Source organism: Setaria italica, chromosome VII, assembly GCF_000263155.2.
Source record: "Setaria italica strain Yugu1 chromosome VII, Setaria_italica_v2.0, whole genome shotgun sequence".
Lineage (NCBI taxonomy): Eukaryota > Viridiplantae > Streptophyta > Magnoliopsida > Poales > Poaceae > Setaria > Setaria italica.
Window position 1 is genome coordinate 23,036,474 of NC_028456.1, and position 27,526 is coordinate 23,063,999.

Below are 27,526 nucleotides of genomic sequence, written 5' to 3' on the forward strand. Positions count from 1 at the left end.
CATCCTCACGTCCCCTCTGCCGCCGCCGCGACCAGTTAGGGACTCCTCTCGGCACTCTCAGCATGTGGCTGGCTGCAACGCGTGCACTGCAGCTGGTGGTCCAGGATTTGCTAGGAGAAATTCAAGCTTGGCTTTGTGCCATGCTGAGAACGACGACACCCTCAGGTGCCGTTCTTCCTCCTTGGAGGCGTTGTTTCGAGGCATCCCTATCCACATGTATCGGATGCCTTTGCGCTGGTCTGGGAGGTTTCGGTCAGGAGAAATCCTAGCCTGGTTTTGCACTAGTGCCGTCATCGATGACGCCCTCGAGCGCCATTATCCTTCAGGCGATGACGAGAGACCACTCCCCATTGGAGCCATGTGCACCACTTTGATGAAGGCATCGTTTTGGAGATCCCCTCGTGCCGCCACTCGTGACCGCTAATGGTTTTGGTGCTTCTCGTTCTCCATCACCCACACACACTTCTTTGATCAAGCGGCTAGTGGTTGTTGACCTCCGTCGTGGTTCTGTAAGTGTTCCCCATCTGGCACCTCTACTCCGTCGGCTGTCTTCTTGTTGATGGTGCCATCAAATCTTATGCCGAGTGGTGTTTCCACCTCTATTGCCATTCCCCTCGAGGCTTCCTCCCCTTGCACGGCGTTGGATGGCGGTACGTGGAGCCCGGATGTGCGGTGAATGGTGTTGCCATTAGTTTCAAGGGAGATCGTCGTGTCCGATGAGTTTTGGTTTGTGCACCTCTTGTCACCTTTAGTCCTCATTCCATTGGCCTAGCTCTCAGATGGAGGGTGATACTGGAACAACGTAGCTACGAGAGGTGGACTGGATGTGCAATGACCACGACGCACTTGGCGAGTATGTTGTTCAGTGACGACTCTAATTAGCGAACGGTGGTTGTTCTGTTAGCCTGAATGATGGCTTGTCAATCTGAAGTGTCTATGTGAATGTGTTTCTCCCTCGTGTTGTACTCCAGTTGTAACTCATATTTTATGTTGCTGAAAATCTTGTAATGGTTTTGACTTTAACCTACCAAGGTCCTTTAGTGAAATTCAGCCGGGGATCCCGTAAAAAAAATAAATTTGGACAAAGTTAGAACAGCTTGACACGAGCTAAAATGAACCGTAATCCGGAACAGAGGGAGTAGCGATTTGGTGAGCGCTGCTGAGTTTATATAGCTACTATATGTTGACAGCCATGTGATCGAGGCGTATGACGGGTTCGGTACGGTGGAGTGTGGACGACTTCCACAAAAAGGGAAAAATCGAATGGTCTACCATCAAGCCTTTGCATACGGGATACGCCGATACGCGTACCTCTCCTCTTGTACTTGTACCAGCACGACTTTAGCTCACGTGGGACCCATGACGCCAGACCCGGCGTGTACGATCGCCGTAGCGTCGTGAACGCATCGACCTGCCACCGCTTGTCGCGTCCGGGCCGGCGGCCGCCCGCGCGCCCACGCACGCTCACCCCTCCCTGCGCCGGCCGACGACGACGCGGAACCCCGCGCTGCTGTCAGCACAGGTCTCGCTCGGTTTCGACCTCACCTCTCGGCCGGCGCGCCGAGGCCACAAGCAACCGCAGGCGCTCGCGCGAGAATCCATAGACTGTCGTCATGCCAAGATGGGGCCAGGACGGTCCGGTTGGAGATTTTGTCGAATGAGGAAAGGCCCAACTAGTAGTGTGGTTGTCGTTCTCTAATGGTTGCCAGATGAATCCAAAGCTCAAATACAGAAATGAAAGGCAAGGAATAAGCAAATGAAATAGATAGATTTCATGAATATCAGTGGAGGCTACCAGTGGAAAGATATCCGATTTTCTTATATATTTAGTGTAAAAGTACTATATTTATTATTACTATTTCCCACCTCCAAAAACGTCTAGCATGCCAAGGATGAAAAGAATGAAAACAGAAAAAAAAACAGATAAAGGACGAAGAAAATGCATCACTTATGAGCAAGTTCTTTGTGCTAGAACAGTAGAAATTCTAAAGCTATAGCTTCATTGGCTGAACTATCAACTTGGGTAAAAATGGCAGCTGAGGAAAACATGAAAGGACTTCATATCTGAAACTACAGATGCAAAGTATAATTTCTATCAAAGTTTAGGTAAATGAAATGGAATAGGTTAGCTCTTATTGGTATTCATGCGTAACACAGTAATAATCTGTACACAATCGTACTATACACGAGCTTCACAAGTATTGTTCATGGGCTTACCTACACTTGAACAGAAGAACTTGATGCAGGCTAGCAAAGTTTAAAGGTTTCAGAAACACTAAAAGCAGTAGTCTTCTATTTACACGTTACTATGTTAATCTGGCTTCCACTCCCTCCAATGGGCAGGTGCGCCTGTGTCTATCCTTATCCAAAAGAAAGGTCTTCAGCACAAATACAGAAAACTGCTATCAGCCTATCACCAGTAATCATTGCAGGAGCAAGAGCCATCCTTGAAATGATGAAATCTATTCCGGTCTCGAACAACAATCTCTCGATTGTACACCTTTGAAATCAGCTTTGTGGCTGAGTGGCAGTCTGTGCACACTCTCAGATTCTTCGATAAGCGAATTGTGGTGCCAGGGCGCAACTTCATCAGACCAAACGCAATGGCCAGTTTCTCACTGTGATGGGAAACAGACACTTCCTTCTCACACTCATCAACATCTAGCCTTGCATCAGCTGTATTTGGGACATATCCGGCCATCTTGATCTTGTCAATCATCTCCTCAACTTTATCGTATATCTCCCTCAACTGGGAGTGGTTACTGTCTTCAGCAAAGAACTCAAAGACCACACCATCCAGCTCAATGAGACTGCACCCAGGAGTTTTCTGAATCCCCCTATCCTTCATTTCCCTTCGAATCATTGCTGCATCCTTCCATCGACCAACTGATGCATAGATGTTTGACAGAAGTATGTAGTCGCCACTATGACTAGGGTCCAATGAGATGATCTGCTTCAGTGCTTCTTCCCCAACTTCAACATTTTTTTGAAGTGCGCAGGAAGACAGCAGTGCCCTCCAGATAACTGTATTAGGCTCAATTGGCATGGCTCTGATAAACTGATACGCCTCATCGATCAAACCAGCCCGCCCCAACAGATCCACAACACAGCCATAGTGCTCAATTCTTGGCTGGATTCCATAATCCTGAGTCATGCTGTCAAAATGCTGGCAACCCTCTTCAACTAAGCAGTTGTGACTGCAAGCCATGAGGACACCGATGAATGTCACATATGTGGGCTCAATACTGGCCTCGCGCATGGATGAGAAGAGCTCTAGTGCTTCCCTGCCCCTTCCATTGCTTGCCATGCCCTTTATCAAGGCCGTCCATGTCCAGGAATTCTTCACAGGCATTGACTCAAACGCCTCAACTGCACTATCAATGCACCCACACTTCGCGTAGAAGTCCACCAACGCGGTACCAAGTGCAACAGTGAGAGGCAAATGTTTCTTTCTTATATATGAATGCACCCACTTCCCTGTCTCAAGTGCACCTAGGACAGCACAAGCAGAGAGCACACTGACCATGGTCACATCATTCGGTTCCACCTCAGAGACCTGCATCTCACTGAAAAGAGCAAGCGCCTCCTGGCACTGATCTGCCTGTGTGTAGCCTGAGATCATTGCACTCCAAGCAACCACATCACGAGACTGCATCCTGTCAAACAACCTCCGTGCCTCACCAAGTTTGCCGCACTTGGCATACATGTCCACCAGCGTGGTCACCAAGTTCCAGTTCCGCAGCATCCCCTTCTCTTCCACATAGCCCCCAATCCAATTGGCAAGTTTGGAATCACCTGCTCGCGCGCATGCTGTGGCGACACTTACCAATGTGACCTCATCAAAGGGTGCCCCAACCTCAAGCATGCCCTTAAACATCTCAACCACCTCCTTCCAATCTCCATTCTTTAAGTATCCTGCCATGATTGTGTTCCAAATTACCACACCCTTATCATCCACAGCGTCGAACAGCACCCGCGCCGCTGTGACATCCCCACAGCTCGTGTACATATGTATCAAGCTGCTCAACACGAACCGATCGACCATGAGCCCACGTTTGACGGCGTAAGCCTGGACGCCGCGCCCTGCATCCAGAGAGCACATCCTGGAGCATGACTTGAGGGCGCAGGCGACGGTGTGCTGGTCCGGCCAGATGGAAGCCTCGTCGAGCATTTCGACGAACAGGAGCAGCGCGTCCTCCAGGTGGCCCGCGCGGAGGAACGCGCGCATGAGGACGTTGTAGCACGGCGCCGATAGGGGCGGCCGGGGCCCCAGGCGGAACAGGCGGACCGCGTAGGCGAGTTGCGCCGGCGAGGCGCCGTCGGCGGCGGCCTCGAGGAGGGAGTGGAAGGATTTGGGCGAGGCGGTGAGCTCCCCGGACTTGATTAGAGCCGCGTGGAGCTGCGGCACGTGGCCGAGATCTGCGCGGCCGGGTGGAGGACGGGGCGGCGACGGCGCGGCGGTGGCGGGGAGAGCCGCCGCCGGGTGGACGGCGGTGGCCATTCAGAGCTCGCTTAGGTATAACCGCTTGAGAGCGCACCAACCGGCACTTGCCCATCATTGGTTATCCAAGCAGTAGGCCCGTTGGAGCACTGACATATGGGCCCACCGTGACCGGGCCCACACGAAACAGCCACCTGCCCTTCAATTTAAACTCTGGATCCGCCTCTCCAGTCCTCCGCACAAACTAATCACCATGGCGGCCTCCAGCCCCCCCACCCCACTGCTCCTCACCCTCCTCCTCCTACCCGCGCTCGCCGCCGCGGCCTCGCTCCCGGCGCTTCCGCTGTCTACGGCTTCGCGGTGGTTGGTGGGCGCGGACGGGCGGCGCGTGAAGCTGGCGTGCGCGAACTGGGCGTCGCACCTGGAGCCGGCGGCCGCGGAGGGCCTGTCGCGGCGCGGCGTCGAGGGCATCGCGGGGCGCGTGGCCGCCATGGGGTTCAACTGCGTCAGGCTCACCTGGCCTACCTACCTCGCCACCAACGCCACGCTCGCGTCGCTGCCGTTTCGGTGGTCGCTGGAGCGGCTCGGCATGCGGGAATCCGTCGCCGGCGTGCGGGTCAACAACCCCGCCCTCCTCGACCTGCCCCTCATCGATGTGTTCCGGGTACGTGGGTTTTGCTCAGTGGAGTTCTCCAAATAACACTGTATCTTGGGTGCTCAGGCGCTAGTATTGTTGATGTTTTAATCCGGGTCTTTAGTCTAATTTTGGTGCCATTAATCAAACATTATTAATGAGATTGGGCCAAGTGAGAGGAAGAAGGATAGTTTTAAATGGATGCTTAAGCTTACCTTTGAATTGGCAACCAGACAACTAGTATTGCAGGATCGGTGGTCCTAGAAGGTCAAAATGAAGCCGAATTTAACAATGTCTTGCCAATTAACAACTTAACACTGTACGTGAATAGCAGCCGTGAAATCAAACTGTCTTCTCTTGCCACTATAGGCAATTTAAATAACGGTCCATTTACAATTTTCTAGTTTCTGCAAAAGAAAAAACCATCATGACAGGCAAATGACTGCCTTAATTATACTGTGTCAACCCAGATTACGTCATGAATCAGTTGAAGTAGCTAAACCAGCAACTCACGCTGTTTTTGGCTAAATCAGGTTTGCAAACAAGTGGAAACTTGAATGCACAGGATTTCATTAGTGCTATTTCATTTTACTGAAACAAGTTGCACTTGCTTCATGAGTTCAAACTCTGCAGATTTGGCATTCCTAAGGCACAGGATTTCTTGTAGAACTGACCAAAGAAGCTTAGGATTTCCTTCTCTTCCTTTTAATAGAAAGAAGCATCTTTTTGCGAGCTGAGAGTCCAAGGCTAGAATTTTTGGTTTAATCGTGTTTATAATTTAACTTTTGCCTGATTTTGGTGCCATTAATCTATTAATGTGATTGGGCTAAGTGAGAACAAGAAGAATATTTACAAATGGCGGCTTACACTTACTCGTACCTTTGAATCAGTATTGCTGGTCCTGAGAGGTCAAAATGAAGCCAAATTTAACAATGTCTTACTAGTTAACAGTAACACTGTATGTGGATAGCAGACGTGAAATTATACGGTCTTCTCTTGCCATGCTATAGGCATTCTAAATATTCATTCTAAGATTTATATTCTCTTGAAAAAATATAATTATGATGGACAAGTCTACATTAATTATATTGTGGCTAGCAGGATCATGCGATGAATCAATTGAACTATAGCTAAACCAGCAGCTCATGCTATTTTTAGCTAAAACAAAGTTGCTTGACAAGTCTAAACTTGGCAGACAAGAGTGCATACTGCATAAGATTTCATTAGTGTATTTTACTAAAACAAGTTGCTTACTTGCTTCAGAAGTCCAAACTCTGCAGATCTAGGACATAATTCCATCATGGTTCTCAACAAAGAATCTTAGCATATCCTTCTCTTCCTTTAATAGTAACAAACACCTTTTGCAAGCTGAGGGCTCTAGCCTGATAGAGAAATATCTGATCATGTTTACTATAAAGCTATTTCAGGAATGCAAGGAATAAGTGTTCATAATGCTCCTGTTATTCTTACTCAATCAGTTTGAATACAGACGACCTACCTACTACAGTACTACTCACCAAATTGATGGTCCAATATGAGGGTGCCTTGCAAGTATGAATGCTCTAGCTAGAACAGATATTGCTTTGTTATGATGACTTTTAAAAGACAAATTGCCATCTGGTGGATTAGGTGGGTTTTTCTTTTTCAAAATGAGGTATCTAGTTAGTTATTAACGTGGTAATATACCAGGAGAAATGGTCATGTATGAGTAATACATAGCAGAACTCATCTGTCATTTTCTTATGACATGAACATAATAACAGACTAGATATCAAGTTAAACTAAAAACATTTTACATTAATTTTCAAGGGATAAATGAACTATGGTTATAATTCTTCTGACATGACTTGAATACATTAACCATAGGAAGTGGTCTCAGCTTTGGGCAGCAAAAGTATTATGGTCATACTTGATAACCAAATGACCACTCCGGGATGGTGCTGCAGCAGAACTGACGGCAATGGCTTCTTTGGAGACAAGTATTTCGACCCTGACGAATGGTTGAAAGGGCTCAATGCAATGGCAACTATTTTTAACGACACAAAAAATGTTGTGGGCATGAGCTTGCGGAATGAGCTTCGAGGGCCCAATCAAAATATTAGTTTGTGGTACAGGTATGCATCTGTGATTGGAAATGCCATTTTGTTTATGCTACTCTTGGTACTGACAATTTTATTTACAATTTAACTCCATCTTAGGTACATGCAACTAGGTGCTGAAGCTGTGCATGCAGCAAACCCTAATGTCCTGGTTATTTTATCAGGCCTGGATTTTGACAACACTCTCAGCTTCTTGCACTCTAAAAAACCTGAGTTACGATTTACTGGGAAGTTAGTTTTTGAGCAACATTGGTATGGTTTCTCAGATGGCGGCCATTGGGAAATTCTGAATCAAAACGATGCTTGTAGGATGGTTGTTGATTCCATATGGGCTAAAGGATTATTCCTACTTCAACAAGGCTGGCCATTATTTTTCTCTGAGTTTGGGTTTGATATGTCTGGCACGCATATTGGTGACAATCGCTATCTTACTTGCTTTTTAAGTGTGGCAGCCGAAATGGATCTGGACTGGGCAATTTGGGCTCTGCAAGGGAGTTACTATATCAGAGAAGGTATTTTGGCTTATGATGAATCATATGGATTGCTGTCATGGGACTGGTGTACAGCTAGAAATCCCAGCTTCATTAAAAGGATCAATTCCCTACAATCACCATTTCAAGGTTTGAAACTTCATCTATCTCATTATTAGTCTTATCTAGCAGCAACAGTATGAGAAACATAGCTTTAATAATTAATACCCAAGCCTTGCTATTTGTTACACAATTTTAAGAAAAAAATATGTTGAGAGTAGCCTTCTTTTTTTCTGAACTAAATATATCAACTTCTGATTTCTGAATTTTTCATCTTAAGTGAAAACTTTTGACCAATGGAGATTGGAGTCCTCAGTACAATATTATTTACCGATAAAAATTTAATCCAATTTTCAGTCCTTTCCAGAAGTTAGTTGAAAGGTCTGTTGGAAATTTGGTTGGTCCAACAGCATTTATGTGCTCACTATACGTCAATACCCATATAAACTTGTCCCAGAATACTGGGCTTATATAGGACACTTTGATATAGCGGGACCAGTATATATAGAAAATGATGCAGAACTTTAGTTCTTTTCTGTGAAACTTCACTCTACTCTGATTGCAGCAATATGTACTGACTTTTCTTCAACCAGTTTATAACGCAAATATATTTATATGCTAGGTCCTGGTCTCCCAAACAGTAGAGAGCCATACAACTTAATATTCCACCCCCAAACTGGGCTGTGTGTCTTGGCAACGTCTTCAAAGTCACTCGAGCTTGGTCCATGCGACAGATCAAATGCCTGGAATTACACCTCAGCATACGAGCTAGTGGTGAAAAGCACAGGACAATGCCTCCAGGCGAAGTCTGTGGGCGAGAATGCAAAGCTTGGCACTGATTGCAGCAAACCCAGTTCAAAGTGGCAGCTGATATCAAATTCGAGGATGCACGTCTCAGCTGAGCTCACCAAAAATGGAACCAGGGTGTGCTTGGATGCCGGCCCTGACGGTGCCATCATCACAAATCAGTGCAAGTGCCTAATCATCGATCCAGCCTGTAACCCTGAGAGCCAGTGGTTCAAAGTGATTTTAAGCAGCAGGGATACGCCTGGAGGCTCTTCCATCTTGCAGTTGCCGTCAGTTGGACCTTGGCCTCCAACATCACTTAGTTATTGACAGTTTGAGAGCAGCTCATGTTCATTTACTGTGGTCAAGGAGGAATACGACTGAGAATTGCGTCAAAATTCAGCAAAGTTGTTCAAGCCCGTTGGATCACTGTGTCGCACTGCAATCTGGAATAGAATGTACAATATGCATGCTCAAAGTTCATTCAAGTCTTACCCAAGAAAAGGTGAAGAGATGAAGCGGAGATTGTTAACTGTGCCATTGGTGTTATGGAGTATCGTCGTTTGGAGCTCTTGCATTTACCGAGATAAATCTCGTTTGTACAAAAACACAGTAAATAAATAAGTTCATCGATATTTACCGAGACATAACGATTGCATTTGCCTTCGGTTTTCGATAAACCAGAAGGTAACCATGGTGCGAAGTGTGAGCATGAATCAGCTTTAGAACAGCCTTTTTTTGGATTTGTAGTGTGCTGCACTTCTTTTCCTCTGTTTGCTCATCCTCGTGCCGTCGTTTTCCCTTCCTTCAGTTGATGGAAGCAACCAGCATTTGGCTGTGCTTACTCAGGCTGGCAAATTCTTAGCCCATTCGATAAAGACGTATACAGAATCACAGGTAGTTTGCACGGCCTGGCAGCACCATCATAACAGTACATTCTTTGATTACAAGCAAACCCGTACTGCGCGTTGCTTCCTGCTAAATACGAAAATTTCAGCGCCCATTGATTGCACCGGGGAGTGCAGTTGTAGCACTAAGGCCATCTTCATCAGTTAGAGATAGTTCTAGCTCTAAGATTATAGATGTCATCTAAGAGATATTACTAAAGCTAATTTCTCCAACAATTAGAGATAGTTCTAAGGTCCCATTCTTTAGTCCCTCTAAAGTTCCTGTCACATCAAATGTTTAGATACTAATTAGAAGTATTAAATATAGACTAATTACAAAACCAATTGTACAGATGGAGGCTAATTTGCGAGACGAATCTATTAAGCCTAATTAGTCCATAATTTGACAATGTGATGCTACAGTAAACATGTGCTAATGATGGATTAATTAGGTTTAATAGATTCATCTCGCGAATTAGCCTCCATCTGTGTAATTAGTTTTATAATTAGCTCATGTTTAGTCCTCCTAATTAGCCTTCGAATATTCGATGTGACATGAACTTTAGTCCGGACTAAAGATCCAAACACCCCTAGTTCTAAAATTATAGATGTCATATAAGAGATATTACTAAGGGCCTGTTTTCTTCCACTTGCTAAACTTTAGCACCCGTCACATCGAATGTTTAGATACTAATTAGGAGTATTTAAACGTAGACTATTTACAAAACCCATTACATAAGACGAATCTAAACGGCGAGACGAATCTATTAAGCCTAATTAGTCCATGATTTGACAATGTGTTGCTACAGTAAATATTTGCTAATGATGGATTAATTAGGCTTAATTAGGCTTAATAGATTCGTCTCGCCGTTTAGATTCCACTTATGTAATTGGTTTTGTAAATAGTCTACGTTTACTACTCCTAATTAGTATCTAAACATTCGATGTGACACGTGCTAAAAATAAGACACGGGAAGAAAACGCCCCCTAAAGCTAATTTCTCCAATGGACTATCTTCAAGGTTGTATCTTATTGGTTTAATGGCTGCATTGTGCATAGAAGAGAAAGAGCGCAGGCATAGCATCTCCGGAAAATTGAAGTGCAAGAGGTAGGTGGCCATTTTACTCCAACTCTCTACCGGCCGGCCGGCCTCTGATTTTTTTTCTCTCAGAGGGGATGTGAATTAGGAGCACAGCACTGATCTCATTACTCACTGCAATGGCCTTTCTTGAAGCATAGATTATATCTGAACAGTTTGTTGCTGCCAAACCTTAAATCATCGGCAAGAGTACTTGTTGAGATTTCTGTGCGCACACATGTCGAGGCCCAGCGGCACCTGCCCTGTCAGCTCAGCCGCCGTGGTGAATTGGTGACGATCCCTTGAAGCAAGCGGCCACCGCCTGCGACCTGCCTATATATCCACGACCGCCGCTCTCCCTTGGCTTCCGCAGTTACACCACCACCACCATTGCCGTCACGGCACCATGAAGCCGTGCTGTCCAGCCGCCGCGTGGCTGGTTTGTGTTCTGGCCCTGCTGGCATGCCGCCGCCATGAGCGGGCGGCGGCGGCCGTGCCGACGCTGTCGACGGCGTCGCGGTGGGTGGTGGACGAGGGCGGGAGCCGGGTGAAGCTGGCGTGCGTGAACTGGCCGTCGCACCTGGAGCCGATGCTGGCGGAGGGCCTGAGCAAGCGGCCCGTGGGCGCCATCGCGGCGGCCGTGGCCGCCATGGGCTTCAACTGCGTCAGGCTCACGTGGCCAACGTTCCTGGCCACCGACGCCTCCTACGGCGAGCTCACCGTCGCGCAGTCCTTCCAGCGGCTCAACCTCACCGAGTCGCTCGCCGGTATCAGGGCCAACAACCCCGACTTCGTCGACCTCAAGCTCATCGACGCGCTCAAGGCAAGCCTCTCTCTAGAGAACCTTCTCTGATGAATGGCACTAGTCGGTGGCGTTGAACCAGACGTGTGACATTGCGGATGCGTGTGCGTGCAGGCCGTGGTGAGCAGCCTGGGCAAGCACGACGTGATGGTGATCCTGGACAACCACCTGAGCAAGCCCGGGTGGTGCTGCAGCAACACCGACGGCAACGGCTTCTTCGGCGACACCTACTTCGACCCGGACGTCTGGGTCGCCGGCCTCAAGAAGATGGCCGCCATGTTCGCCGGCGTGGACAACGTCGTCGGCATGAGCCTCCGGAACGAGCTCAGGGGGCCCAGGCAGAACGCCAACGACTGGTACAAGTAAGCGGAGGCTAATCTCATCAAAACTTCTCGTACAGAAACACGATTACTGCAAGTAGAACACGGCAATGGCATTAAAAACATTAGCGATGTCGTGCCACCTACCATGTTCATCTGTGTATCGACTGCCATGACCATAACCAGTAATGAATCCAGTGGTTGGCAGCTGGCTTCCTCCTACCGCCATAGTACTCCAGCAGGAGCACTGGAGCAGGTCAAACTGCAGAGTACTTTGCTATCTTTACATATCTGATATCTCTGCTGTCTGCTACTCTGCATTTCTGCTGCACTGCACAGCATGTGAAGATTTCTGCTGCACTGCACAGCATGTGAAGATTGTAATGGCCTTTCTTGCATCAATTCATTCGCCGTAGTACTACCACCGGCACCATATCATCGGTGGCAGACGAGCTTTCAATGCCAAGCGGTGCGCGGCGGTTGACCGAGCTGACAGCCACCCGTATTGCCACGCAAACGCAGGTACATGCAGCTCGGCGCGGAGGCGGTGCACGGGGCGAACCCGCGCGTGCTGGTCATCCTCTCGGGCCTCAGCTTCGACAACGACCTGGCCTTCATCAACTCGCGGCCGGTGAACCTGAGCTTCTCCGGGAAGGCGGCGTTCGAGGTGCACTGGTACAGCTTCTCCAACAGCCAGGAGTGGGGCTCGGGCAACGCCAACCAGGCCTGCGCGCGCATCACCGCCGGCGTCGCCCGCCGCGCGCTCTACCTGCTCGACAAGGGGTGGCCCGTCATCCTCAGCGAGTTCGGCGTCGACAACCGCGGCGGCAACACCAACGACAACCGCTACTACGGCTGCGCCGCCGCCGCCGCCGCCGACCTCGACATGGACTGGGCGCTCTGGGCGCTGCAGGGGAGCTACTACCTCCGGGAGGGCGTCCGGGACCTCGACGAGGTCTACGGCGTGCTCGACCGGGCCTGGAGCGGGCCCCGCAACGCCTCCGCGCTGAGCAGGGTCCAGGCCCTGCAGCGCCCGCTCAGGGGCCCCGGCCTGGACCAGGTGCCGCCGTACACGGTGCTCTTCCACCCGGTCACCGGGACGTGCGTGCTGCGCCGCCGGTCGCCGCCGCTGGAGCTGGGACCCTGCAGCGAGACGGAGGCCTGGGCGTACAGCGCGCAGGAGCAGCGGCTGGCGGTGGCGCCGCGAGACGGCTCGTCGCTGTGCCTCCGCGCCGAGGGCGCCGGCAAGCCCGCCAGCCTCGGCGCGAGCTGCGGCGACGCGATGGCGCGGTGGCGTCTCGTGTCGGACTCCAAGCTGCACGTCGCGACGTCGTCGTCGGCCGCGGTCGACGGCGACGGCGCGCTCTGCCTGGACGTGGGCGCCGACGGCCGGAGCGTGGTGACCAACCCGTGCCGGTGCCTGAGCGCCGACAACAGCTGCGACCCGCAGAGCCAGTGGTTCAAGCTGGTGACCAGCACGAGGAGCGTGGCCGCCGAGCAGACCATGCTCGCGCAGCTGCCACTCAAGCTCAAGAACTGGAAGATCAGGTCGTTTTGATCGAACGATCGATCGGTCGTGGGCTTTCATACGTCTTAGAACGACGGGAATAGAGGAACACCGCCCTTAAAACCATAGAGCGGTGTTCTTCAGGCAACTGATCATCAGCATGAGCAAATAATCTCTCACAAGATTCACAAGTTCACGTTGCGAAAGAGTTAGAACGGGACCATGTTAAACTGCTCTCTTTTATGTTATATACCGTGTCAAGTAGTAGATTACGATAGTGGTAGCACAAGATGCACGAGGCACAATACCAAATTACAGTACAAAAATACAACACAACAATCCCTTTTGTGAATAAAAATATATATACAACACGGCGAACAAAATGGAGCACAATCAGAACCAACAGAACATTGGTTTCTCTGAAAACATCATCTCAATGTGCACGTGCGGCGGCGGTTACCGAAGAGCACGGCACAAAAATTGCATGTCGGAAGGGTAAACAGATTCAGGAAGTTCTGTAGAGAATCTCAATGCACCACAGGTCGCCGTCGCGGGATGAACTGCGAGGAAGGTCAAAGGCTAGCAGGTCATCCTCTGTATGACAGAACTCCACTTGCTGTCCATCAACCCTGCAATTCTCCGGCCTGGTGGCTGAATACGCCCCAAACCGCCCTGGACCTCGGCACCTGACGTGAATTGTGGTAGCTGAGGAATCAGCGGTGCTCGAGATGTCATCGAGTGCACCACCGGAGTTGAACATGTTGATCAGTCCGAGAGGCGCAAACTGAACGGCTTCACCGAAAACCTGGTGTAAGAAACAGAGCATTTCTGTAAGAAGATGAAATTTACAGTGCTGAACAAATGTTGGAATTTCTGTAAGGGGGGAAAGCAAGGGAAAGGAAAGTAATATGACCTTTATCGGTGAAATAGTGTAGATCTCACATGCCATGGTAGACAGTGAAACCTCCAAATTTTGGTGCTTCTGAAGCCTTGAAAGAGAACCTGGAAGAAGGAACAGAATGTTAATCAGACACTGATGGCATGGTGATGAGATGGAAATGTTAAAGACTCAATAAAAAGAAGCAGGCAACCAACGAAATTTACATGAATTGAAAGCATATACTGCAGTCTCTCCACTCCAATTATCACCGGCTATCTCCTCGAGAGATTCTAAATCTGAAGGTGAGAGATGACCAGTGATGTTGATACTGGTGGGCACATAATCAATATCTTTCACTGGCCAAACCCATTGCCCGGCTCCCTGACAATTGAACACTCCGATGACACCAGAAAAATTATTCAGGTTCCATATTTTCAGCAGACTGCAGAAGAACTCACAGGTTAGTATTTTCTGAGAACAGCATAGTAGCAAAAGGAGCCGTTTAAGCTATGTTAGTGCTTGTACCTTTTGCCATCCATCACTGGGTCATTGAACAGACAATCACGTGCAGGACGACCAGCATACCTTGCTCTTAGAATCGAGCCATCTGGTAGAACAAGCTTTTTGAGAACACTGAAGTCATGCACCCCGGGTTTGTCACTGCATATAGCAACAAATATACATGTGCAATGAACACCTGTGTTTAGGTTAAAAGCAACCAAAAATTCATAACTGGAAAGATACTAGAGATTCTACAAAAAGATCACCTCACATACACACCACCTCCACTCAGTGCTCTAGCTGCTCCATGAAATTCTGCTGATTCATGCTTGCTCTTCACAAGAACAAACGAAAATTAGCAAGCACTGAAGTTAGCAATGTGCCTAAATATACTACTAGAGAAGCAAAAAATCTCACATGGAACATATCCCAGTCAGGTATGAAGATTTCTCCCAACAAGATGCTATTGAATGACACAGAAGCAATGTGCAGAGTTTGCAGTGTTGGTTCCCGAGGCATGAAATCTTCAGAGGCTCTAGCAACTGCACTCTTCAAGGCACTACAAAACAACCAGGAATTATATCAGATTCTATCTACATATATTAGCTCATCTGTTTTCCACAGCTAGGGACATGCTACCTAAAGATGCAGTCTGAATTGTGACTCATGCAGCAGATTAGGTTGTTTCTTTTGAAGTTCTGGGCAATGGACTCCTCAAGAGCTTGCTGATACTTTTGTGTTACTGCAACACGGCCACCAAAGCCATGCCCAAGAGTTTCCAACACGTTCTGCACATCAACCTTCACACCATCCACACCCACACTAGAAAGGTAGCTGTGCTGATCACTGTAGAACTCAAAAATCTTGTCAGGATCAATGATGCCCACTCCAAATTTCTCCAAGCTGTCCATGGCAATATCCCTCAGATTGGCAACATTACCCGGTGATTGGACTGGGTAAACAAGCTTTGGATTGTACTTCTTCATCACATCAGATGTTACTTGGACACCTCCCCAATACCCAAGTAAAGCATGCCACATGTAAACGTACCTGTAGTTTCATGTACCATTTTGCTCAGCAAAAAAAAAAAAGAATGAATGAAGATTTAGCTATCATAGGACAAGTATTTTGATAAAAATCAATTACTTGACTCCATGTTTTTCTTTGATCCTCTTGACAAGGTCCCCAAGATTCTTGCAGGTCTCTCCCCTGAACTTGTGATTCTCCTTCAGATCAGTCAGCCTCTGCGCAAACCTGTCATAATTACAACGCAAATCAGGAAACAACACAGTGCACACCTTTATGGGTTACCAAAGGATGGAACACTAACATGGTCTGCTCACGGAGGGTTTCATCCACTTCCTCGAATTCATCAACTGTTTCTTGCCAACCATCATCTATAATCAGAAACCTCGGTGGCACACCACCTTCTCGCAGACTATAGAACAAAAAATGCATCATTGGTAAGTGATATAGCAATGTAAATGAGCAAAAAGATGCCCTTCTGTATGTATATTCCCTTCTAATATTACATAAACAATTGTGTGAAAAAGGAAATGTACAACATTGTTCATATACCTCTTAAGGCCCTCCTCGATCCCTGCTGGGTTAACAGCCTTGTAAAATGCATCCCAGGTGCACCACCCAAACCAGTCCAAATTTGCAGGGATCTGATATTCATGATATATTTAAGCAAGACATAAGAAAAACAGAATGAGCAAAAGCTGCCGACACTTGACAACATCAACAAATTAGGTGATATAGGCATAAAAGAACCTGCATAGAGTTACCTCCTTGTCCCCAATATGCTTGAAGTTTCCTTTGATCTTTGATAGCAGCCTGAATAAAGCTACAAGTGAGAACAAAAACCTTTTTTTTATTACATTTAAAAGTAAGAGCATGACATTACTTGATGGATTCCTTCATTAGCTTGAATGGATTATCCCCTGAGTTGATGAATACTGCATCAACTGCTTCCATCGTCTGGACCTCAGGATCACCTACCAAGAGTGAACAGTACACCATTTTCCCTCTCAGAAATTCTTGCCAAAATGACAAACTTCGCACAATCTATTCGATCAAGTACTTGAAAATTGAAATTCAGTAGGTCGCAGCAGACAAGGCTCACCGCTCTCCAAGCAGAACTGGAGCTCGTTCTCGGGGCTCCCCTGAAGGCTGACCCTGAAATCGCCGTCAAGAGCCGGCAGCATCAGTGCGTACACCGCGCCCCCCTCCGCGGCGGCGGAACCCTCCTCATCCCTGGACTCTAAGAGCATCATCTGCGTCTCCGCCGGCACGGTCGCGGCGCCGGCGCCCGTGGCCGGGACCATCCACCAGATCTTGAACCTGAACAGGGACAACCACCTCCACCCACTGCGCAGCCACCGATCCAAGAACGAAACCCCATCGGTCACAATCGAATCGGTGGCACAGGGTCGCGCCCCGGCGCGTGCACGGCGACGGCAGGCTTACCTTGCCAGGGTGCCGACGGGGAACACGTGGCGGCTGGACGGCGCCGCCGCCCTGGCGCCGAGGAACGCGGCGCCCGGGGCGGCCTCGGCGTCAGCGGGGCGGAGGGTGACGTTGGGCGGGGCGCGGGCGAGCAGCTCCCGCCCGCCGACCATCAAAGACCCATGCTCGAGCCGCGCCATCATCTGCTGCCGCTGCGGCGAGGGCGGGGGCAGGGGCGTGGCGGTGCTAAGGTGCTGGGAGGCTACCGGCATTGCTCTGCGGACGAGGAGTCGGCGGCCGCGGTGGCAGCAGCAGCCAGAGATGTTCTTATACGACGGAGAAGGAAGCGGGAGCGAGCACGGCGGCCGCGGGGACATCAGCCTCGTCAGCGCCATGTCGGAAAGGTCGAAAGGAGACGAACGGATAAGGTAGAGTATTTGGGCATGTGGCCCGCTTGGAGACGTGCGGAAGGCGAAGGAAGGGGACGACGACGAGAGAGACCGGGAACGATCTCGAGGCGAAGCTGTCGGCCGGTGGGAGCTGCGACTGCGAGCCGGCGGAGGCGCTCGGAACCTGCGTCGCCGATTGCCGTTGACCCGCCGCAGGAGTCGCGGCATGGCGTGTCGGCGCTCGGAATTTCAGCGGGCGTGACACACTGACACGTCACCTAAGACTATGGGCTTGGAAGGAACAGGACGGCCCGTAGAGAGGAGGTGCTTACGAGCCCCCACGGAGATTACGGCCTGCTACACCACCACATGTCTGCCTTGGGCCGTCAGCTCGTCATGTCTGCCTTGGGCTGAAGTTCTAAGCCTAAAAGACATCAGTTTGAAGCTCCAGCTAATGTCCAGAACTTTTTTTATTTTTTTATTTTTTATTTTAGCATTTTGAAAAAATATATAGTCGGATCAAAAAATTGCAAAACTATACTATTGTCGTCGGCTGGGCCGGCGGAAGGGCCTTAGAGCAACTCCAAAAGTATCTAAAAATTCTTCCCTAAACTATGTATTGAGGGTTCTCTAAAAAATATTCCCCCAAAAACATATCAGTCCACAGCAGATCGCTAAATAGTCCCCAATATTTCAACACAGGCCATGTCATTATATTGGGCTCATCGGAAGGGATGCGCAGGCGTGCGGGAATCAGGATTGGGGGAGGAACGCCAACGCTAAAATATACGCGGTGGCAGGCTGTTTTTTAGCGTCGCTAAAAAATTAGGGAATGTTTAGGAAGATTATTGGAGTTCATTTTTTCTCTCTTTTTTTTAAAAGATACTGGGGTAACATTAGCAGCCTCTTGAAGTTGCTCTTACCGTCGCTCCAGGCAGCGGTTGGGTCGGCGGTTAAGGGGTACACCCCTCCGCACCACACTTTTAAAAAATCATAACTAATCCATATCAATTCGGATGGAGATAAACTTTATATAAAACTTGTAAATCTCGACGAGATCCACAACTTTGTAGTTAAATTTTTTTCATTTGATGTCATATTGGTGCTCAAATAATCGACACAAGTGTGCTGCCCAATTTCAGATCTAAAAATTGAATTTTAGACTTGAAACTTGTGTCGATTATTTAAGCACCAATATGACATCAAATGAAAAAAGTTTAACTACAAAGTTATAGATCTCGTCGAGATCTACAAGTTTCATATAAAGTTTATCTCCATCCAAATTGATATGAATTAGTGGCGGTAAGGCCCTTCTGCCGACCCAACCGCCGCCTAGGCCGACGGTAAGACTCTTCTGAGCCGGCGACAATAGCCTAGTTTTGCAATTTTTTCATCCGACTATATATTTTTGCAAAATGCTAAAATAAAAAATAAAAAAATAAAAAAAGTTCTAATGTCCATGATGTTTGTTTGGGCTAGATAGTGATGGATGGGCCTCTGTTTTACATTGCGCGAGCCAGCCAGCCAGACTGGGCTCATCAGTGTTCAGAAACTGACCAACATCATGGTTGTCTGTTGTTTGAAGACACTCTGAACTCCGAACACGCCGGCTTCTCGACCAGATAAAACACGGCGCCACGCGACCAACGAGTGAGCCCGCGCCCTCCACGACAACATGCTGCTCCGCGCCCCTCCCCAGACGCTGTGGCCGTCGCCGCGGCCGCGGCTGCTCTCCCCCGCGCCGCGATGCTCCAATTCCAACGACGCCCAGCCGTCGCCGGCGCCTTCATCCCAAACGGCCGCCGCCGGCAGCGTTCGTCGCCTGGTGCTCCCACCCGAGGGCCGCGCGAAGCTGGACCCGCGCCCGGACCGCGACTTCTACGCGTTCCCGCGGCTCGTGACGCACGTGGACGACGGCTTCATCGCCGCGCTCACGGACCTCTACCGGGAGCGCCTCTGCGCCGGGTGGGACGTGCTCGACCTCATGAGCTCCTGGGTCAGCCACCTGCCGCCGGAGGTCCCGTTCCGCCGCGTCGTCGGCCACGGCCTCAACGCGCAGGAGCTCGCCCGGAACCCGCGCCTCGACTACTTCTTCGTCAAGGACCTCAACACGGACCAGCAGCTCGAGCTCGAGAGCGGCAGCTTCGACGCCGTGCTCTGCACCGTCAGCGTGCAGTACCTGCAGTCCCCTGAGAAGGTAGTAAAACATCTTCTTTTAGTTTCTTTCAACTGCAATCGACAGCTAGTAGTAACACAGATTCTTTCGATTGGCATGGCATTGACGTCGAACTGATTATGATGGCATGAATCTTGGTTGATTTGTTGAGGTGTTCGCGGAGATCCTCCGGGTGCTGAAGCCGGGGGGAGTGTGCATCGTGAGCTTCAGCAACCGGATGTTCTACGAGAAGGCCATCGCCGCGTGGCGGGAGGGCACCGCGTACAGCCGCGTCCAGCTCGTGACGCAGTACTTCCAGTGCGTGGAGGGGTTCACACAGCCCGAGGTGATCAGGAAGCTGCCGTCGGCTGGCGGGTCGGCGTCGGTGTCGCCGCTGGACGCCGTGATGAGGCTGTTCGGCATGGCCAGCTCCGACCCGTTCTACGCCGTCATCTCGTATAGGAACTTCAAGCCAATGTAAAGCCATAGATAGATTACCAAAAAAAATTGCTACAACTGGGATCTGTAGTGAGAAAGATAGTTTGCAGATGTGCACTGGTACTCCAGTGGCGATCAGCTGAAAGTTAAGGTGCAGAGACATCGTACATCGAACAACAGATTCAGACATATGCTGGGAACCCATTTTATTGCAGAAAAAGAGACATCATACATCGACCGATAGATCCAGACATATGATGGGAAACCCATTCTCCAACATTATTGGTTAAACAGCAGCAACGAACTAAAACTGCCTAGGCTATTCAGAAGAACAAACATGATGCTTCAGATGATAACGATCATATATGTACAGACGTCTCGAGGTCCAGACAGGAACAGGAGGGCCTTTAGGGGTCTTGCAACTGGGCAGAGCGGCTGGTCAGAGGGACGTAGCGAACGGAGGCGTCGTTCCGGACGCTGATCGATCCGTCGGCGTTCTTGTCCACCACCTGCAGCTCCTGGGAGTAGGTGCCCACAGGTATGACCATCCGGCCACCAGGCTTCAGCTGATCAAGCAGAGGCTGAGGGATATCGGGCGCCGCTGCACCCACATGGATCACGTCGTAGGGGGCAGCATCTGGAAAGCCAAACCTGCCATCTGCATTTTTGAGAATAATCCGACATCTTAGCTCTAGGTGATCTCAGAGAATACTGACACGAATAAAACAGGTTATGTGCTCTAGCTAAGAAGCATCAGAAACACCCTTGGGAGTGATAATATAATGTGAAATATTCAACATTTTATTTGGAAATGTGTTATTTGATATTCTCCATTATCCGTTTGACACAACTTCAGCATGTACTACTTCAAAAAAGAACTGCAACATGTACTAGCAAGTAACAAGGATTCAGTTCTGTTCGAAGACAAATGAACTATAAACTGCATGTCTACATCAAAATTGAAAGTCACCACCTTGAAAGTACTCAAATAACTGCCATGCCAGTAAACAGGAACCAAAATTGCTTCATCACAAAATGCACACGAAAAAAGAGTGAAAGCCAATTTAGAAGCTTTACAGGTGGAAGTGCACTTTATTTTCCTTGGTTCATTTAGTGCCTCAACGTATTACCAGCCACACCAGTTAACAATCTTAGCATACCTGCAACATGAAAAGAGAGCGATCCATCCTTCAGTAGCGGAGCTGCAGCACTTTTTTGGACATTTTCAATAGCAGAAGCAACAATTTCAGGGATGTGTTCAATTCCCACTGCACGGCCTTCTGGTCCAACCATCATTGCAAAACAAGCTGTCAAGTAGCCACTACCTACAAGATGATTGGGATATGCATGAGTAATTAGGAAAAATGTAAATTGGAAGTTGGCAAATTGTTCATTGAGCCATAATTCCTGATGGACAGAGTATTGGCAACTCACCTGATCCAACATCCAGAGCATGCATGCCTGGCTGCAAATGATCCTTCAGTAGTTCTAAGCAGGTTGCGTGCATGTGAGGAGCAGATATTGTCGCATTGAAACCAATTGGCATAGGACTGTCGATGTAAGGGGTGCCCTCTGGCACAAATAACGCTCTATCAATTGTCTCCATCACTTCAGCCACTTTATCAGTCCTAACGGCACCATACTGCTTTAGGTAGTCAACCAGAGCTTTGTTCTTGTCCAGTGACGCTCGAGTCCAATATTGCTGAAAGTTGATCAAGATATGGTGAGATGTGCGAACTTTCTGTGTATGACGATTACAGGATAAAATAGCAGCAATAAACAGACTGTCACAGTGATGTATAGTTTGACATCAGTCTCTTTTGTTATATAGAAATGCTGAAGCATAAATAAACTGAAAGGGTTAGTGTGTCATCAAGTCCATTAACAATAATAAGAAAATAAATTATATGTCTGTTTACTTGGATATTTCACAGAGCAAGTATGCAGTTGCAACTTGCAACGAGGGAATACCCCTTCCTAAAATGGCAACTCAATATTATCTCTGGATACATTAGTATGTGCCAAAAAGTTCGTGTAAGATGTGAGCTTCTGATACAACGCCTGCCGTATAATAGGGGCACACGCACACCTGACAGAAACTAGTTATCACTGAATTTCAGGTCGTCTCAAACAAAAAAAGGGGTAAGTATATTTTTGGCATCAGGATTCAGGGCTTGACTCAAAAACGAATCGTACAGTAGGCAAGCCATGCATCCCCAAGCAAACCCCATTCTAGATCAACCGTCCGGGCTAATTTTGCTCTGGTGCTCAGGTTGCTCTTAAGCTGGTTAACCAAACAGTGTAATGATCCAACTCACGGTAGCCACTAACAAGTGACCGCGCGAGAGCGAAATTCCACGACCATGGCCCGTGGGGGAACAAATAGAACGAAACGAACGGAGGGGGTGCGTACCGCCATCCGGTGGAACGGGATGCAGCGCCGCAGCAGAGGCTTCGTCGGCTGCTGCGGCGGCGGGGACGGCCGCGCGGGGGAGGGGGCGCCGAGGAGGCTGCGGAGGAAGCGGCGAGGGAGCGCGGCGGAGGAGGGCGAGAGGCGGCAGCGAGCGGGGGAGGCGGAGGCGGACGCGGCGGCGAGGCACATATCGCTTGCTGGCGCGTCGGGAAAAAATCCGTTATATGAGGTGGGGGAGGGGAGCGGGGAGCAGCGGCCGGCTGGCGGCTGCGGTGGCAGCTTGGAGAAGCCTCGTCTCGACTCTCGACAGGTGGGGCGCTGCCGCCGCACGCGTTCCGCTCACACGGGCCTCCGCGAGGCCCTTCTGGGCTGCAGGCTCCGCGCGAGCGAAGGCGCACGGACACGTCGCGCCCGTGCGGCCGGCACGGAACGTGCCGGCGAGTTTCTTGCTTTTTTACCAGCGCCTGTTCCACCTCCTTCTGGAGTGGACGAGAAATTTCAGAGTTTAAAACTACAGAAATTCAATTGCTGCCGCTACATGTTATGTTAGCATTATAGCATAGCACCAGGTTTACACGTTATGCAGCATTTTTCAGAGGAATACAAACCTGTAACAAACATGCGCAGGAATTCACAGCTGACTTTGAATATGTGAAACATTTTAGGCATCTAGCCAATTCGTAACGTGTAAACATAACGTGTAACAAACATTTTAGGCATATCATGAGCAATACAAGTCAATTCGTGTGGGGAAAGAAAGGAGGTCGAATTGCTCTAGCCAATTCATATAACTGATGCGAAGTAATTAAGATGACATCACATCTGCTGTAGAAACACATTACACTCAGAAAGACTAGAAGTCACCTACTTGACCACAAAATAGGTGCTAATATGCAAGAATTATGTGATCAAGATGAGTGTTTATTGTTACAGCTAGAAATAGCAAATGCGAGACTAATGATCAACCCCATTAAGTGCATGGTTTGCCATGCTGTAACCTGCTAAAAAATTGAATCTGTGCAGCCCCTTAAATAGTTCCAAAACAAACATTTAACCGCAAAATTTGTCTGCTGGAAATATATTGGTTGCCAACAAAAGTGTTGACTACTAATAATAATGTAATTAGCGTGTTTAATCATGTTTAAGAACTAAACCAAGTTTATGAGTAACCTTCAAAAAAAGGGAACACCACTTGCTGGGCTGGACGGAAAAGGAGAGAGTGTGGTCATCACATCAGTAGAATTCTTCATGCATCCTCACTCCACTTAAGCTCTGACCCGAACACTGATGCAAAATTACAAATGCATGTCATGGTGCGATAAAAACCAGAGCTGCTCCTGGATCATTTTTGTAAATAAAGAAAATGTCATGGGACATCTTTTCCACACACAAACAAACCGTGAAATAGATAGTCGTCTGGAATTCGATAAAATAAAACAAACATGCATGAACTGGCCGTTCTCTATCTGCCTTCTTTAAACCCCAGCTAATACTTGCCACGATGCACGAGCACGAACAGGTCGACCTCGAAGAGGACAGTTTCCGGCGTCGGGTTGCCCAAGAGCTTCAGCATGGAGTAGCCGCGCTGGCCATCCTGAACTTGCCCGGTGCCGCCCACCACGGGGCGTTCGATGGCGCCCTTGAACCCGAGCACAGGGCCCACCACCGACAGCGTGCTCCCCTGGTAATCGCCGGCGGTGAACACGAAGGTGACGGACGTCAGGTAGTTCGCGCCACCCTCGAGGCCGGTGCCGAGGACGAGACCCTGGAACCGCCCGAGGAGCTCGGACGCCCGGTCCCGGCCGACGCGCAGCTCGTCGTCGAGCACGCCCACGGACCCGAACGATGAGTTGGCGCCGAGCGGCGACGCGACCGGCCTGATCGCGGTGGAGTTGGCGCCCTTGAACGTCTCGTGGACGTAGAGGTGGATGCGCGTGAGGCTGCCGCCTTGGTCGCCGAAGGGGTGTCTCCAGAAATTTGGGGGCCGTGTGCGAATATAAAATAGGGTTTTTTTATTCATCAGCTGCTTATCGTCTATGTTTAGAGGCTCGTTGTGGGCAGCGGCGATGATAGATAGGATCGTGGATCGCAAATCGCAATTTGCCGAAATCGCGACTCGCAAGTTTGCAATGGGAAAAGTGCAAGGGATGTGGTTACAACGGCGACACCGGCATAGGACAACGCTCGTTGCGATGATTCAGTTGCCGTAGATGCATTGTACATTGAACAGAAAAATGAGGGATTGAAGTACAGTGTCAAAATTTGGAGGCCCTTCATTTTGAGGGCCATGAGCGGTCGCTCACTTCGCTCTTGGCCATCGACGGCCCTGGGTCGCCGCTGGATGCGAGAACGGTGGTGGTCGAAGACAATGCCATGACAAGGAGCGAGAGCAACCAGATGGCCATGGTGATCTATCGATCGAGGTTGTATGTAGATCAATGCGAATGACAGCCTCGATCGCCAGCTGCACTGCGAACTGCTATACCTTGCGGTTCCGGATAGGTGTGGGTACTTGCTCGAATGTGGGTACTTCTCCTCATTTCTCAAACTACTCCATGCATATCGGCAAACATGCCAACTTCATTAGCAGTTTTAGACTTCCATTTCTGAAAGAATCATTGCAAGCAACTTCGTTCGTTAGAGTGATTGAGGACCAGTCGTCTGAAAGTCAAAGCCCAATGGAGTTGTTTGTGCATTGAACAGGACAATGAGTTGAAAACTTTTTATGACTATCAGAACTGCAAAAATTAGTGAACAAATCTGTATGCTTGGGATTACATATGCATGATGGACGCAGAGCTGTAGGATGAATATATACAAAGGTGCGGGCTAAATGAGGAGCAGTGAACAACACTCCGCGTGTGCACTAGATTTTCTAAGAAACAGCGCAACTGTGGCATTCGTTTCTTCTTCTGAATCAATCAGAGCAGGTTATTTGATCCTTGCTGAAAGCCGACGAAAGCCGCACATTTTTGTTTATTATTTCAAAAAGAAATCTCACGATACGAACTTCTCGGCAGATAAACAGAGAGTGCCCATGAGGCGTAGAATAACCTGCATCTGCATTGACAGCGTGCTCCGATCCCCAGGTACTTGCCGGCAGTGTATGCGACGGTGATGGACGTGATGTCGTGATCAGAAGAGGTTGACACCCTGCATTCCCGTGCCGATGGTGATCGATCAATGCTAGTTGGTCAACGGCGGGAATGGAAGAACTTTACCGGTGGGCCTTCCTGGGCCCTTCCGGGAATTGCTGGTGGGGCTTTCTCTATTGTGATCAGTCAATACTGGGCCTCCAACCTTTGATTCCTCCCGCATTTGCATTTGTTTGTTAAGAGACTCGGGCATTTACACTTTGGTGCGTTTAGGGGTGGGCATTCGGTTTTAACCCACTATTCGGTTCGGTTTGTCGGTGTTTAAATTTTTCAGTTTTTTAAATCAATAACCGATCGGTGCATCAGAAAACAAAAACCGACGTGTTCGGTATCCATTTTTTAAGTTCGGTTTCAGCACCGAATTTTCATGGCAGTATTCAGGTAGACGACATTAATCAATAATACCAACAGGCAGGCACCAACTAAATTATTTAAACACTAAGGTCTGATAACCAATTCATCAAAGGTCACAACACAGGCTCACAAGTCACAATACATATACATGAGTTCAAAATTTACAAGTTCACATCATAAATTAAGTCTGCAAACAACAACATAAATAATATGGCTTCAGGAAGTCCAGGGACTAGGGCTGCAGGCGATCATCACTCATCAAGTTGGAAATTACTAACACTCAGCCTCAGGTGTGCTCTCCTTCTCCTTATCCTTGGAAGAAATGCTCAGACCACAAAGTTTTACAAAACAAAATAGACAAGACAACAATGTTAGTAATGTAACTCGGTTAGAATAAAAAATAAATATTGAGATAAAATCATAAAGATCACAAACTGATTTACCTTCTTCAAGCTTGGTCAATTCTTCGGTGTTCTCTTCAACACTAATATATTCAGGCCCACGAATCCAGTCACTTGCACAAATGAGTCTCTCAACCATTGTTGATACGAGGGAGCTTCTGAAGTCATCAAGAATCCGTCCATCGGAACTAAATGCCAACTCTGATGCAACTGTGGAGATAGGGATAGCTAAGAGATCCCGAGCCATGTGAGATAGAACTGGAAATCTATTTTCATTATCTTTCCAGTACTTAAGAATGTCAAACCCTTTCTTATCCCCTGGTTGCTCCTCCTCCTCCTTGTCTACCTCTATCACTTCTTTCACTTGATTTGCCACAGTTTCTTCAGTATCCCCCATCTAAAAATGAAAAGCATGGGGATTCACATATCAATCACTAAATCAACAACAATGGAGATAGCCAAGCTGGATAGGAGAAGTTGAACAGGAGAAGACGAAGAGTACAAAACATACGTTGGAGGATTCCTCTATTGTTGTTGCCGTTGTACCCATCGAAGAGGTCAACGTGGGTTGTGGCGCCGCCCGCCGGCCCGCCGCAAATCAGCCCGTTGGTTGCCGGCTCGCCGTAATCCTCCCATCGGCCCGCCGCCCGCCGCAGATCCTCCCGCCTGCGCTGCGTGCACGTGCCTGTTAGGTCGCTGCGTGGAGGTGTGCTCGTGTGGAGGGGAACCGCCACCGTGGTCCGTCAGGCCGAGCGGTGCTGGAGCTACCGCCGCCGCCTGGCCGGCCTGGCGCGTGGGATTGGAAGATAGAATAGCGTTAGGGTTTGCTAGTGGAGTGTGTAGAGCGTGGGATATTTGCTTGTGAGTTTGGGCCAAGGTGGGCCAAAATACTCAATCTATCGGCCTGCCTAGGCAGCTGGGCTGCGGCATGCGCGCTGGATCAGCTAAGGTTCGGTTGTTTGGTTTGTTCGGTTTGGTATAGTATAAAAATGAAACCGACACCGAACTTTGCTGGATTGGAAACCAACACCAAATCGAACAAACCGAAAAACCAACATTTCAGTTCGGTTCGGTATTTTTTCGGTTCGATTTTAAAAGTGCCCAGCCATAGTTGAGTTAACTGGCGGTCGGTCTTTGCAGTTTGCACACACACGCTGCCAGGTCTTAGCTTTATATTATAGCTTAGTTATTTAGGGGGTGTTAGGATGCTAGGGACTAAACTTTAGTCCCATCACATCGGATGTTTGGCCACTAATTAGAAGTATTAAACATAGGCTAATGATAAAACTAATTGCATAAATGAGG

The 27,526-nt window shown here is 48.8% G+C and overlaps 7 protein-coding genes across 7 annotated transcripts; 3 read left to right on the forward strand and 4 right to left on the reverse strand.

Moving 5' to 3' along the window:
- Positions 1 to 2,111: 2,111 nt before the first annotated feature.
- Positions 2,112 to 4,547, reverse strand: LOC101758446 (pentatricopeptide repeat-containing protein At1g08070, chloroplastic). The gene has a single exon (XM_004975922.3). It carries the CDS (start codon positions 4,499 to 4,501, stop codon positions 2,414 to 2,416), a length of 2,088 nt encoding a protein of 695 aa, XP_004975979.1. The 5' UTR covers positions 4,502 to 4,547; the 3' UTR covers positions 2,112 to 2,413.
- A 132-nt stretch (positions 4,548 to 4,679) lies between these two features.
- LOC101758857 lies at positions 4,680 to 9,220 on the forward strand. Its single transcript, XM_004975923.2, has 4 exons — positions 4,680 to 5,105; positions 6,942 to 7,189; positions 7,274 to 7,794; positions 8,327 to 9,220. The coding sequence occupies exons 1-4, from the start codon at positions 4,695 to 4,697 to the stop codon at positions 8,818 to 8,820; spliced, it is 1,674 nt and encodes a 557-aa protein (XP_004975980.1). The 5' UTR covers positions 4,680 to 4,694; the 3' UTR covers positions 8,821 to 9,220.
- A 1,384-nt stretch (positions 9,221 to 10,604) lies between these two features.
- LOC101760765 lies at positions 10,605 to 13,290 on the forward strand. Its single transcript, XM_004975928.3, has 3 exons — positions 10,605 to 11,278; positions 11,372 to 11,619; positions 12,100 to 13,290. Exons 1-3 carry the CDS (start codon positions 10,862 to 10,864, stop codon positions 13,133 to 13,135), a joined length of 1,701 nt encoding a protein of 566 aa, XP_004975985.1. The 5' UTR covers positions 10,605 to 10,861; the 3' UTR covers positions 13,136 to 13,290.
- An 11-nt stretch (positions 13,291 to 13,301) lies between these two features.
- On the reverse strand, positions 13,302 to 17,520 carry LOC101760067 (probable galactinol--sucrose galactosyltransferase 2). Its single transcript, XM_004975927.4, has 14 exons — positions 16,938 to 17,520; positions 16,594 to 16,838; positions 16,375 to 16,465; positions 16,256 to 16,304; positions 16,044 to 16,135; positions 15,796 to 15,903; positions 15,612 to 15,719; positions 15,105 to 15,515; positions 14,883 to 15,024; positions 14,732 to 14,799; positions 14,490 to 14,624; positions 14,189 to 14,406; positions 13,998 to 14,086; positions 13,302 to 13,889 (listed from the first exon to the last, which is right to left on the reverse strand). Exons 1-14 carry the CDS (start codon positions 17,309 to 17,311, stop codon positions 13,590 to 13,592), a joined length of 2,430 nt encoding a protein of 809 aa, XP_004975984.2. The 5' UTR covers positions 17,312 to 17,520; the 3' UTR covers positions 13,302 to 13,589.
- A 1,420-nt stretch (positions 17,521 to 18,940) lies between these two features.
- LOC101759663 lies at positions 18,941 to 20,087 on the forward strand. Its single transcript, XM_004975925.4, has 2 exons — positions 18,941 to 19,502; positions 19,633 to 20,087. The coding sequence occupies exons 1-2, from the start codon at positions 18,981 to 18,983 to the stop codon at positions 19,939 to 19,941; spliced, it is 831 nt and encodes a 276-aa protein (XP_004975982.1). The 5' UTR covers positions 18,941 to 18,980; the 3' UTR covers positions 19,942 to 20,087.
- Positions 20,088 to 20,089: 2 nt separating this feature from the next.
- LOC101759256 (protein-L-isoaspartate O-methyltransferase) lies at positions 20,090 to 22,664 on the reverse strand. The gene is made up of 4 exons (XM_004975924.4): positions 22,312 to 22,664; positions 21,333 to 21,600; positions 21,059 to 21,223; positions 20,090 to 20,556 (listed from the first exon to the last, which is right to left on the reverse strand). Exons 1-4 carry the CDS (start codon positions 22,498 to 22,500, stop codon positions 20,306 to 20,308), a joined length of 873 nt encoding a protein of 290 aa, XP_004975981.1. The 5' UTR covers positions 22,501 to 22,664; the 3' UTR covers positions 20,090 to 20,305.
- A 1,133-nt stretch (positions 22,665 to 23,797) lies between these two features.
- Positions 23,798 to 26,771, reverse strand: LOC101782495 (dirigent protein 21). The gene is made up of 3 exons (XM_004978025.1): positions 26,733 to 26,771; positions 26,527 to 26,618; positions 23,798 to 24,278 (listed from the first exon to the last, which is right to left on the reverse strand). Exons 1-3 carry the CDS (start codon positions 26,769 to 26,771, stop codon positions 23,798 to 23,800), a joined length of 612 nt encoding a protein of 203 aa, XP_004978082.1.
- Positions 26,772 to 27,526: the final 755 nt, after the last annotated feature.